Consider the following 14,043-nt stretch of genomic DNA (forward strand, 5'->3'; position numbering starts at 1 on the left):
TATATTTTAGAAAAATCTTTAATGTGTTGTTTTAAATAATTATATGAAACTTAAATATTTAATGTAAGTATATTTTCCATTAACGTATTTTGTTGTTAAATTCTTCCCTCGGGGCTCAATGGTTCTAGGATTATCAGTGACACCTAAAATTCTAAGAATGTCTTACCAAGTCATAGCTGGTTGTAAAATTTCTTCAGTTTCTATTAAAAAAAAAAAGATCTCTTCAGAACTCAGAACTTGGACAAGGGAAGGTATGCTACATAGTGAGGAGTTTTTATTTTTATTTTTTTGGCAGTTCAGTTCAGTTGGTTTCAACATTTATTGAGCACCTACTATGTACCAGGCACTGTACTAGATGCTGGAGACACAAAGATGAATAAGACATGATTCCTGTCCCCAAGAAACTGATAGTCTCTTGGAGACAAACAGGTAGTGCAAAGATGTGGAGTTTACTCTAAAATGAATAAAAATTTCAATAATATAGTAATATTGGGCTTTTCAACACAATGGTATGTCACTGTAATGTCAAGGCAGACAAATAAAATGCATTTTCATGTAATAAAACAATAAAACCATTACGAGCTAACTTTTAAAGATTCACATGATAAAGGTAGTTAATACTAAAAATGTACATCATAGTTTTTCAAGTATTTCACACTTAGAAATATTATTGCCCACATTTGTGCTATAGTCAAAGCCAAATCCAGGTTGCCATATCATTCACATCTCAGCATGCTGGGATTCAGTTTCTCACTAAGTTTATGAATTAGAATGGCTAATTCCTCAGTTGCTTGGCTCTTGTCTTCCAAAAGTTCATAACGAAGGCTGGAGATATCTTGCTTGATTTCTTTTAATTCACCTATAGTATTGATATTAAAAAAATTATTGGTAAGTTGCTCTTTGGATGTAGAAAAGAACAAAGAGTGAAAGTCTTACAATATCAATGTATTTGCTTCATAAGGTCTCCAAAGTAGCTAGTTCAAAGTTTTTTCTTTAAAATATTTAAGAAACATCTGTCTTTAAAAGTATACTGACGTTTGAAAAAAAGCTATAAAAATAGTCCAGCTATATTTTTTAAGAGTAACACTCAGCTTAAAGTATTGTCCTTTTGTTCACCCACCTTTTAACATAAGGTGATTCTCTGTTAACTAATCTATAGCCAGGATATCTCCTTTCTGACTACATGGGAGTCCCTTTGTTTCTTTCAAGTATAAAGGTTGACACCTGCATCAAACATTTCCCATTGCTAGGATCAAAGGGAATCCTAGAAAAACTAAATTTTACTAAAAATGAATCAATCTATCTGACAGGCAAATAATTTTAAGGCAAATATGAAGTAAGGGAAAGAAAGAAAAAAGAGTAGGGAGTGTTTATTAGGGAAGGTAATGGCAATGGACATGAAGACATTAGTTTGTCCAGCATAAAGGATTAATGCATAAGGAAGAACAAGCAACAGTGCAATTGAGGAGTTTAGATATGATACCACTGGCAATATATTCTTGAAGAGAATAGGAAAGTTTGGGCTATAAAAATAAATTGTTCCCATAGTTCAGTTTGGCAATATTTACAGCATCCATGTATTGCAATTAGAAACTGGATTCTCTTCAAGGAGAGGCAGTATTTGGTTAAAAAAGAAAAGAAACACTGGATTCTCTTGCAAGTGACTGTAATGTAGATAAATCACTGACTTTCAAAAGTGAATGTTGGAGCAAGAATTTACCTTGAATCTAAGAAATGATTCTTCAAACCATTGACTTAGCTTTTGATAGTAGAATGGCATTTGAAACACACCTTTGATGATATTTCCTGGTATCTTTAATATGCTTTAAAGTATAATTTCAATATTCTTCTATTATATAAAAGTCAGAGCCTTTTTATTTGAAAAAAAATCTAACTCTCAGAAATACACACAAAACATTTGAGGAGCCCTTTTGTGGCAAAAAAAAAAAAAAGTGCTTCCTTTGGCATATGGCAATATAAAAGGAATAAACTGATCTTATTTGAAATCATGAGGCAGACTTCAGTGGACGGAGTGGATTCTCACACCATTCAGTATCATAGAGGACCCCCTGCCCCATTTCACCTTCTACTATCCTTTCTTCCCTGTTCCCGACTCATGGGGAGACTACAACCTATGTGTTGTATTAAATATTTAGTCTGCCAATTCAGGAAACACAAGTTACTCAAACTCTTCAGATTTTAGTTTCCTCATTAATTAAATAAGGAAGTTATACGACACACTTTCTTAGTAAGAACTTTGTTCAAAACTCCAAATTCTCATTGATTTTCCTCTTTTGTGCAAGGGCTTGGGAAATGCTTCTTGTTTTTTATGCTGTTTTGGCCATACAATTCTTCCCACTTTGTTCCTCCCTCCCCACCCGCCATGGAGGTTATGGTACAACTGATCAGACTTCTGCTTTCTAAACTACAACCTCATTCCAGTCCTTTCTCCTGAGACAGTTTGATTAGGTCACCATGATTAGATTTTTGCTAGTTATCAATTATAAATTCACAGGTTTCTTTTCTACATACATATACTATTAGATTGATTTCAATTTAAAAGGGATTCCTTGTATTAATCAAGTAACGGCTTCAAAGTCCATGAACAATATTATTAAGTTTAGCCCTTTCTTCTTTTATCAGTGTAGATAGATTTAGTGGCATCTCATTGATATTGGAAGGTACAGTTTCCATTTTTAGGGCAACTTATTTCTCCCTGGTTGATTTCTTTCTAACTCTGGGCCTGTGTTTGGCTCTACCTCCTAGACTCTCATAAAAAATTTTTATAGTCCAGACAGATGCCCTGCCTCAAATATGCCTTAAAAAAAATAAACTTCCTTAAAGTAAGGAGGCAGGGGGGAAAGTGAAATTCAAAAGAGAAGCACCAGACAAGAAAAACAGGTTAAAACTGTGTTTCTGAACAACAAAATAGAGGTTTTCCTGAGCACATGAATTCTGTTTGAGTCACTGTTCTTTTATCTGCTTAACTGGAAAAATGTTAACACTAATGTGAACTCATTGAAAATGTAACCAATACTACTGACTACTTTATGTCAGAGGGATTAAAAAACTGCTAGAAAGATGTCAGTCTTTACATTCTAAGAATCAGAGCACTATGAGTAGAGATAAATTGCCTCTGATCAATGTTTTAAATAACTGTTTATTTTAAAAGATGAAGTTTTAAAAATGTAACATAAGATCCTTCTCCCATCTGAGAGGCATCCAAACTATAACCTGGGATTGGATTTTTAAAGTATGCCTCAATATGAAGTTTTCCAGGTTCATTAAGTTAGTTATAAAAGGATATTTCTCAAGTTGGAGATGCTTACCTTCATTAACTTCATCATTTTCTTTGTCTACTTGTGCTTTCAAAACATACCGCTTTATAAGTCTTTTCATTATCTGCTGTTGGGCAAAAGTAAATGATTAGATCTCCAATAATATACATAAGTGCCCCGAATCCTATCTTCCAAAGAGGCTTACATACCTGTAAAGCAAACAACTTGGGAGAAAAATTTTTTATAACTATGTATAGAAAAATTACGCAGGGTTCAGAATTTAACTCTCTTAACGCCTTCTACTGAGACTTACTGCATAATCCACCAATACTTTTTTTGCCTCAGAAATGGAAGAAGCTTTCAAAAAGAAGTTAAGCTTGAAGATTTGAATTCACGGCTTCTCTTTCAACTAATAGTTTCTTTTTAAGTTACACTGACACTACATTATCACCCATAGACACTACCTTATTTCCCAGTATTTAGAAAAATACATTAATGTACGCTCTCTACAGAGAATTTGGAAAATACAGAGAAGAGCAAAATAAATAATGAAATCATTAGCAACCTCACCATCCAAAGATAATCACTGTTGTCATGTTGGTGTATGTCCTTCCAATATCTTTTCTTTAAATTTTGTATATATACTAATTACTGTATTATATTTTACATTTTCTAAATGCCATATATTTTGTTACATTGCATGCTTTTCTCTAATATCTATATATAGTGACTATTTTCAGTCTAAACAAATGCTCTTCTAGGATAACTGTTTATCCATATGGAAAAATTAAATTGGAGCCCTATCTCATACCATGAATACAAAAATTAATTCCATGTGCATCTTAAATGTGAAAGATAAAGCTTCTGAATCCTTAAAAGAAAATATTATATAAGACAGTATATTTATAAATTTAGGGTAGACCTGGATTTTTAAAAAAACAAGATTAAAACTTCTGATTACAATAGAAAAGACTGATAAATTCAACTTCATTACAATTTAAAATTTCTGTTTATAGAGATACCATAAAGAAAGTGAAAAGGTAAGTCATAGACTGGGAGAAAATATTGGTAATACTTGTAAGTAAAAATAATTTGGATCCAAATATATAAAGAACTTTAATTCAATAAGAAAAACTCAAATAACCCAATTTTAAAATGGGCAAAAGACAATCGAATATTTCACAGAAATGGAAACGTGAAGGGTCAACAAGCTTAAGAAACAATTTCAAACTCTGTTGCAGGGAAATACAAATTATGACTAAAAGGAGACACAATTTTACATCTAATAAAGAGAATGATTAATGAATCTAGTCATGCCAAGTGTTGGAAAGGATATGGATCAATGGGGACTTTTATATTTTACTGGCAAGACTGTAGTCAACTTTGAAGACAATTTAGTATTATCTTTTTAGTTTTTAAATTGATTTATATTAAAAAAAATTTTAGATGTGGAGTCTCACTATACTGCACAGGCTTGCCTCAAACTCTTGGGCACAACGCTGTCCTCCTGCCTCAGCCTCTCAAGCAGCTGGAGCTATAGGCATGAGCCACTGCAGCCAGGTGGTATTATCTTTTAAAGTTGAACATTTGCATGCCCTTTCACCTAGAAAGTCCACTTCTCAGTATAAGGTCTAGAGAAACTTTGCAGGTATGAACCAAGAGACATACAACAATGTTTGTAGCAACTCTGTCTGAAATTGCAAAACACTGGAAACAATCTAAACAAATATTAATAAGAATAGACAAATTGTAGTATGTTACAATGTAATGTTATTGTGTTCATTAATGAAATTAATGCACTATAGCCACACACAATAGTGTGGGATGAATCTTAGAAGCATAATGTTGAATGAAAAATTCCAGTTGCAGAAGACCACAAAGTATGAAGCTATTCTTATGAAGCTCAATAACAAGTAAATCTATAAAATATATTTTTAGGAATACTGACACATACAATAAATTATATTTGAAAAGAAAATCAAAGCAAGAAGAGGAGAAACCCAACTTCAAGATAGGGATTAACTGTTAGGTGAAGGCAGAGGAGTAGACAGGGAGGTGCATATAAGTAGAGGCAATGGATGGATAATGTTATCATTGTCAGGTCGGTGGTGGTTTCATAGGTGTGAATGTAATTATGCTTCATAATTTATTCTGCATTATACATATTCTTATGCATGTAACAAATATTGTATATAAGAGATAATAAAGGAAAGGGAAAAAGACCTGAACTAAGATGCAGGCATAGTGAGAGCAGAAAACACATACTTCAATTTTAAGAAAGTAGAAATTACACCAAGGTCAAGTAAAAGAGAGGAATTCAGGAAGATTCAAAATGTTATGCAGAGAATAACAACAGACTGAGAGGGCCCATGCTACTGAAAAGGAAAAGCTCATTCTACCAGTCACTGTAAGATATAAAACCTGTTGAATTTTGTAGAATCTAGATCCCAAGACAGACTCACAGCTGGATGGATCTTAAACTGGATTGATTCATTCATTCAGCAAATATTTATTGAAAGCCAATTCTGTGGCAGGTACTGAACTAGGTGCTAGGAATACAACAGTGAACACAGTCCCCAGTCCAGTGAAACTTCATATTGATATGGAACAATTTACTATAATGGGTGAACATATCAGGGATCTGGTTAAATTTAGGGGACAGTGAAGACAGATTCCTATAAAATGAAAATACAAAGTTATGTATATCAGTTAAAAGCAGCTTGAAAGGCAGTAATACAAATTGATGGAAAAGAAATGACTATTTAACAATTAGTGCTGAGACAAGTTGAGCCCCTGCACAAGGCAAGAAGGTACCTGAGGTTAGACAGAAATCAGTTTCCCCATATATGACACTACCTGGTAATAGTCCATCCCTTTGTTCATGTTGGAAAGATAATTCATGAGAATTCTAAAATGATCTGCAGCTCAGAGAAGGAGACAAAGATTGGCCATCCCCATTCTATTAGGAAGCTTGTCTAGTAAACCCAAGACAGTATTGTGTAATAGGCAACAAAGACTCTTGAGGCCTCTCTCCCCCTATTGCACTAGCTCCTGAATAAAATCTGTTTTTACTACTTCAGCTACTGTCTAACTCTGGTTTTCTTTAACACAGTTGAGATTGTGAGTTGCAAGAACAAATCATGTAGATCTGGAACCTTGGTATCTTAATCTGCATAATGGAGATGCTAGACTGTGTCTTGTAAAAGAGACAGTACATGTAAATTACATAGTAGGTCCTCGAATAATATAACTATTATTCTCTCATTATAATCTAAGCTTCTGTAAAGTATATCTCGATAAATCCATCTTAATGATGGTACCATAAGCAAGGACCATGAAACTCATATATAACAAGTAAAAGTACCATTTTAAAGACTACCTTTAACTAAATTTCCAACTGATTCTTTAATTAAAGCTAGTACTAAAAATTAAACTACCAATAACAGATTCACCTTTTTTCCCTCTTGCTCAAATTGCTAACTAACTAACACAATAGAAGTCGACAGATTAACTTCCACATTCCACAAACCTCCAGAAATTATACAGCTTTCTTGGTACAAGCCTGTGAGTCACTCTTGAAGGAAGACATTCTAACTCTATAAAGACATTGATTTTCTCTGTCCAGGGTATGGAAATCCTAAACAGAGGTTCCAAAACTGAAATTCAGTGGTAACCAGGTAAAGATCCCAGGCAGTACTTACTTCAAACAATCCTTCCTGCAAACAAACCCAATTTCATTTTTCAACCCTCCATTAAGACTGGAAGAAGAAATAAGATGTGGGTGGTTGGGTAGCTGTGAGGTGGTTAGATATCTTCCTCCCCAAATGGAGTGAAAGATTTTCTTCTCACTTGGTATTTTTTACTGATTCAAATTCAGCTAATAATTGTTAAGCACTCTATCAGGTACTTTTTACATTCATTCTCTCATTTAATTCTACAGAGAAGCCAAATTTGACTGTCATTAGTAGGTTTTGTACTATGAATTTTAACAATCTAAATAGTGTGAATGAAGGGTAATAAGACTGATGTAGACAAATAGAAAAAAACTCAGAAGTATAGAGTAAAATTTTAGACAGGAAAAGGACCTTAGGAATCATTGTTTTTCATGTTTTTATACCACTCATGAAACTTTGTGAAAGATTACCATTACACAGCTTCTGTATAAACTTCTGTGATTGAGGGCCTGCTATTTTTCAGACAGCTGGTTTAATCTACTTTTGGACAACTATAGCTGTTAGAAAACAACTCCTTTGTATTGAAGCCAAAATAACTATCAGTCCAAGTTCTTTTCTTTGGGGCAACAGAGAATAAATTTGTTTTTCCTTCTACTTGATTGACTTTTACCTGTTACCTTTTTCTGCGTTTTTTTTTTTTTGAAGAGGGACCTGCAAACCTATTGATTGACTTTAAAATATCCTCTCTTCTAGGTTTCCCAGTTCTGTTGACCTAAAGAAAAAATCTGAGGCAAACTAAATATATAAGTAGAGAGTTTATTGGGCCAAGTTTAAGGACTGCAACCTGGGGAGCACAGATTCAAGTTGCCCTGGATATGTGCTCCAATTAGCAGCAAGTCCTAGTGGGTTTTTAAATGTAAAGAAGAGGCAGTTCCTAAGTTGTTTATCAAGGATTTGAAATAACATAAGCTTTTGAATGGTTATACATTGTTCTTTGCAGCACAAATTCCAGGAACATGAAGATACCAGGTGAGGCTGCAAGTCAGGAACAAATGAATTTAGACAACCGGCCTCAGGCATGGGTAGAGGTAGGGGACTGTGACTGAAAGTCCCATATTCATGTTCTCTGGGCCTGCATACCTCACATAGTTCAGACTGCTCTGAGCTATTTTTGTTTTCTCTATTCCCAAACCATTTTATTTATATTTCATTGCATCTATATTTATTCCTATTTCATATATAGGCATAACTATACCACATAGTATGTAGTGTTATGTGAGTATCTGTCTACTTATTCTTTCCTTTCCTTCCTTCTAACCTCAACACTGCCATTCTACTTCAATGCAGAGATTCTTGAAGGCATGACCTATATCTTTGTATCTGTAAAACCTAACATCATGTATAACAGGGGTTGTCCTGAATGTGCCTGGAAGCTCACTGTGAGTGGAGTTCAGGAACATCTCATTTTGCCCCATTTAGAGAAAAACTGTCATGTGCTTCCAGTAAAACCAAGTTGTCAATGATATCCTTCATGAACTGGACCAGAGTCCACCACCTGGGCCAAAGACTGTCCAATACTGTATTTGTTTGGACCAAGGGTGTTACCAAAGCGAAGTCAGCTGTGAAAGCAGATCTGCCCACAAGAGACAATAGAGAGAATAAAACTGAAGAACCCACAGTCCAACTTCTGTGGAGTCTCACAATAAATTCCTATTTCTTAACATATCATAGCATATCTGCATGCTTTTAACTTGAAATAACCAAACACAAATATTGTTATAATAAATAACAAATAAAATATCGTTAAAATCAGCAGAATTTAATCATAGCCATCCTCCTAAGTATGTTCTTGAGAAAAAAATCACACCCAGTTAAAAAAAGTTCTTTACGCACATAAAAGAATTACTTCAACATGCTATTAATAATTAATTTTAATATAAATGCCACTATTGATGAAAACATTTTTGGTATTTTTGTCTTTTTTTCAGAGCAAGGGTCTTGCTGTGTCACCAGGGCTGGAGTTCAGTGACATGATCATAGCTCATTGCAGCGTCAAACTTCTGGGCTTAAACTGCCATCCCATATCAGCCTCCCAAAGCACTGGGATTGTGAAGTGAGCCACCACGTCTGGCCCTGATAAAAATATTTTTGAAACTCTTCCGCTGTGGCCCCTTGGGGTGTATTTGAATCTCTGTCTTTAAATAAATTGTTTTGGAGAAAAAAACCCTCATTTGGATATAAAACACATAAGGTGATGACCCTATTGGTGATGGCTACATGTTTGTTGAAGTTGGATGTGATCATTTTTTTAAAAAATGCAAAGTCATGGCACTAAGTTTTATTAATAAGAATAATAAGTTCAGTAACTAGAAAAAAAATGAAACATTTTTTGTCTTATGGACTAATTATAAAAGTAATTATTTAAAGATGTTCTAAAAATATTCTGAGTTGTGATAGCCCCTTGAGAATTAGTATATTCTAAGAGTTATCACTTTGAAAGAAAATCCCTATTTAGCAGACCAAGTTCTGATTTTTTTTTTTTTTTTCTAGTAGAAACAGGGTTTCACCATGTTAACCAGGCTGGTCTCAAGCTCTTGACTTCAGGTGATCCACCCACCTCAGCCTCCCAGCGTGCTGGAATTACAGGCATGAGCCACCACACCCACCCCCAAGTTCTGTAATAGTTTTAAAGGTAAGTCTTACCTATTAGAATCATGCTGCATGAAAAAAAACTCTAACAACTAAACAATGTTATTGTCACTCACTTGTTCACTTGTCTGAATGTTTTGTCCACCCCAGACTCATGTGTTCAAATCCTAATCCCCAATGTGATGGTGGTGATTAGGTTCCACCCTTACGAATGGGATTAGTGCTCTTATAAAAGAGATCCCACAGAACTTCCTTGTCCCTTTTCTGCCATATGAGACAGAGTGAGAAGACAGTTGTCTATGAACCAGGAAGCACTTACAGCTACCTGATTTTCAACAAATGCACCAAGAACATACATTGGGGAAAGGACAGTCTCTTCAACGAATGGTGCTGGGAAAACTGGACATCTACATGCAGACTAGACCTCTATCTCTCACCATATACAAAAACCATTTCAAAATAAAGTCTCAGGTGTAAGACTCAAAATGATAAAATTACTAGAAGAAAACATAGGGGAAATACTTCAGGACCCTGGTCTGGGCACAGAGTTTTTGGATAAGACCTCAAAAACACAGGCAACAAAAGCAAAAATAGGCAAATGGGATTACATCAAGCATATTTTCAAACTATGCAACTGACAAGGGGTTAATATCCAGAATATATAAGAAACTTAAACAACTCAACAGCAAAAAACAAGTAATCCAATTTAAAAATGGGCAAAAGACCTAAAGAGACATTGGGCAAAAGAAGATATACAAATGGACAACAGGCAAATGAAAAAATGTTCAACATCACTAATCATCAGAGAAATGCAAATCAAAACCACAATAAGATTTCACCTCACCCTAGTTAGGATGCCTATTATCAAACAGACAAAAAATAACAAATGCTGGTATGGATGTGGAGAAAGAGAACTCATACACTATTGATAGGAATGTAAATGAGTACAGCCATTACAGAAAACAGTATGGAAGTTCATTAAAAAATTAAAAATAGAACTACCACATGATTCAAAAAGCCCACTACTGGGTATATATCCAAAGGAAATGAAATCAGTATATTGAAGAGATACTTAAAAAATTTAAAATCGAACTATCATATGATCCAGCAATCCCACTACTGGGTATATACCCAAAGGAAATGAAATCAGTATGGTGAAGAGATATCTGCACTCTCATGTTTACTGCAGCACTATTCACAATAGCCAAAATATGGAATCAACCTAACTGTCCATCAACAGATGAACAGATAAAGAAAGTATGGTTGGATATATACACACAGTGGAATTCTATTCAGCCACAATGACATTCTGTCTCTGTGGCAATACAGATGGACCTGGAGGACATCATGTTAAATGAAATAAGCCAGGTACAGAAAGGCAAATATCATATGATCTCACTCATACGTGACATCTTAAACAGTTTATCTCATAGAAGTAGAGAGTAGAATAGTGGCTACCAGAAGTTGGAGAGGGCAGGGGGAATGGGAGGTGGGGAGAAGTTGGTCACCAGGTACAAAGTTATAGTTGGATAGAAGAAGTAAGTTAAGGTGTTACAGGGCACAGTAGGGGGACTATAGTTAACATTGTATTATATGTTTTAAAATAGGTATAAGAGAGGATTTTGAATGGTCTTACCACAAAGAAATGATAAATGAACAAGGCGATGAACACGCCAAATACACTGCTTTGATCCTTTATACAATGTATACATGTATTGAAATATCACACTGTTTGCCATAAGTATGCATATTATAATGTGTCAATTAAAAATAAAATTAAAAAATAAAATAAAGTTTGAGAAAAAAAGAGCCAAAAATAGAAATGGATGAAAAATTCAAAATGAATAGGGAAAAAATGGTAGATATGAAGGCAGTCAAGAAGAATTCAGTAGGCTTTAAATTGGTGTCTTTGAAGAAGAAATCCAAAATAATGGAGCAGAAAAAATACTTCAAGATATTCATCAATAAAATTATTCAAAAATTAAAAGAAGACTAAATATACATATTGAAAGGCCATAGTGTGGCCAGGTGCGGTGGCTCATTCCTGTAATCCCAGCTCTTTAGGAGGCTGAGGCAGATGGATCACGAGGTCAGGAGATTGAGACTATCCTGGCTAACACAATGAAACCCCATCTCTACTAAAAAAATACAAAAATTGACTGGGCATGGTGGCGGCACCTGTAGTCCCAGCTACTTGGGAGGCTGAGGCAGGACAATTGCTTGAACCTGGGAAGTGGAGGTTGTAGTGAGCTGAGATCACACCACTGTGCTCCAGCCTGGGTGACAGAGCAAGACTCCATCTAAAAAAACAAAAACACAAACAAAAAAAAACAATGGCCATAGTGTGTGCCAGGAAAAATTGATACAGATCCACCTATAGAACAATCAATACCAAGTTGTTGGATTTAAAAGATAAAGATATTTGGGGCATTCAAACTAAAAGCTCAGGTCAACTATATGAGGAAAACAATCAGTCTGGCCTCAAACTCTTCCACATCAACATTCCATTCCAGGAGGCTCTGGAGCAACGTCTACACATACATTAAAAATAAATTATCACCTAAGTATATTACAGGTAGTCAATATAAATACGTAGAAATGGAAACTAATTTAGAACATAAACTCACTCAGAGAACACAGTTCCCACAAACTCTTCTTGAAGGAACTACAAAAAGACAAACTTAAGCTAACAAAGAGATAAACAGAAAATTATGGCAAAAAAGACTGCTGGTGAATACCGACTACGTTTAACTGTGGGACTAAAATTAAACCAAATGTAGGCTATAGTCCTGAAAAGGTAGTGAAGTAGATCAGAGTATGCCACCCCAAAATATACCATTTTGGCATAAGGATTATTTTGAGCCGAAGGCAATTGAAAAGTAGCAAACAGAGAAAGAGCTCTCTGCCCTAACCCATCTGCCTAAAAACAAGACACACATTTCCCTTTGTGAAGGTCTTCCTCCTCTCCCCCTCTCAGGTTAGGAGGAGAAAAACAATCATTACCACTGGGGACAGAAAGTCAGCACCAAGGTGGTTCTGCACAAGCAAACCTTACTATAATAACCTGTATCTTCTATCAGTTTCTTCCACCTTCCAACAATTTACTACCTTTAGCAACCCAAACACTTTTTCCTTGGTCATATCACTTCTCCACAAACTTCTTGTCCTTTGTTAAGTTGGTATATAAGCCCCAAATGCTAACTACCCCTTTAAGCCACTCATCACTGAGTTTTTCTACATGTATGTGCACTGCATGCATAAACAATCCTTTTCCCCCTCCTGTTTATCAGTCATTTATCAGTTTAATTCATAGCCCCCAGGTACTGAACCTAAAGGGATTAAGAAAATTACTATTCTTCCCCCAATAAGCACAGTTCTAATAATTTAACAAGCAGGAGCTGGGAGAGGAAGGGGGAAAATGGTGTAAATACGCATATTGATTTTCTTCATAGTTTAGAGCTGAAGGATCAAAAGATAAAACTTGAAACATATCAATCAATTAACAGACACCTAAGTATGTTTAAAAGTATTAAGATAAACAACAAGACATATAGTATAGTCCACTTCGGCAGACACTACCATTTCTCTTCTGCAGCTTTTTGACTTGGCGCGTGGCCACTTGAAATTAGGACTTTATTTCCCAGGCTCCATTGCAGATACGTGGTTTGTGCAACTTTACAGAAGTTTCTTATAGGACAGAACTTTCTTCTCTATCACTTTCTAACTATATTTTGGAATGTAGAAATAACAGGCAGAGCTCCAGGAGCTTTCTTGGAACATGAGATAATGTTAGACTGAAAGCCATTCATGATGCAGTAATATGACGGAAAAAGCCTGGGTCCCTGACATTGTTAGGTACCACATTAGGAACATGAGAGAGAAATAAATTTCTATTTTCTTTTAGCCATTTAAAGGTTGGTATGTGGTGATTTTGTGAGAACTGCACCAAATTAATCATAATTAATATAAACAATAAGGGGACTACTTTAAAATGTCACCAAATACACAAAAGAAGACCTAATAAATCGAAAAGTATCATATCCTTAGAAAAGAAATTATAAAGCTTCAATTTGCCTTAACGCGATCAAAATAAAGACACCAGCAGACAAACCCACCTTAAAATTCAAATAGAAAAATAAGGAAGAGGTTGGGTGCTGGTGGCTCATACCTGTAATCCCAGCATTTTGGGAGGCCGAGGCAAGTGGATCACTTGAGGTCAGGAGTTCAAGACCAGCCTGGTCAACATGGCGAAACCCCAACTCTATTAAAAATACAAAATTAGCTGGGCATGGTGGCAGGCACCAGTAATCCCAGCTACTCGGGAGGCTGAGGCAGGAGAATTGCTTGAATTCAGGAGTTGGAGGTTGCAGTGAGCCAAGATTGCACTACTGCACTCCAACCTGGGCAAGAGAGGGAGACTCTGTCTCAAGAAAAGAAAAGAA

General features: G+C 35.3%; 1 protein-coding gene across 1 annotated transcript in view; it reads right to left on the reverse strand.

Moving 5' to 3' along the window:
* Window positions 1–14,043, reverse strand: part of TRPC3 (transient receptor potential cation channel, subfamily C, member 3) — a 53,712-nt gene continuing 39,669 nt past the window's right edge. Inside the window, exons 10-11 of the mRNA XM_011948613.1 lie at window positions 3,330–3,405; window positions 1–859 (exon numbers count right to left, since the gene is read on the reverse strand). Coding sequence (XP_011804003.1) covers window positions 717–859; window positions 3,330–3,405 — 219 coding nt within the window. The 3' untranslated portion in view covers window positions 1–716. The remainder of the gene's footprint in view (window positions 860–3,329; window positions 3,406–14,043) is intronic.

Source organism: Colobus angolensis, unplaced genomic scaffold (assembly GCF_000951035.1).
Source record: "Colobus angolensis palliatus isolate OR3802 unplaced genomic scaffold, Cang.pa_1.0 Scaffold280, whole genome shotgun sequence".
Classification (NCBI taxonomy): domain Eukaryota; kingdom Metazoa; phylum Chordata; class Mammalia; order Primates; family Cercopithecidae; genus Colobus; species Colobus angolensis.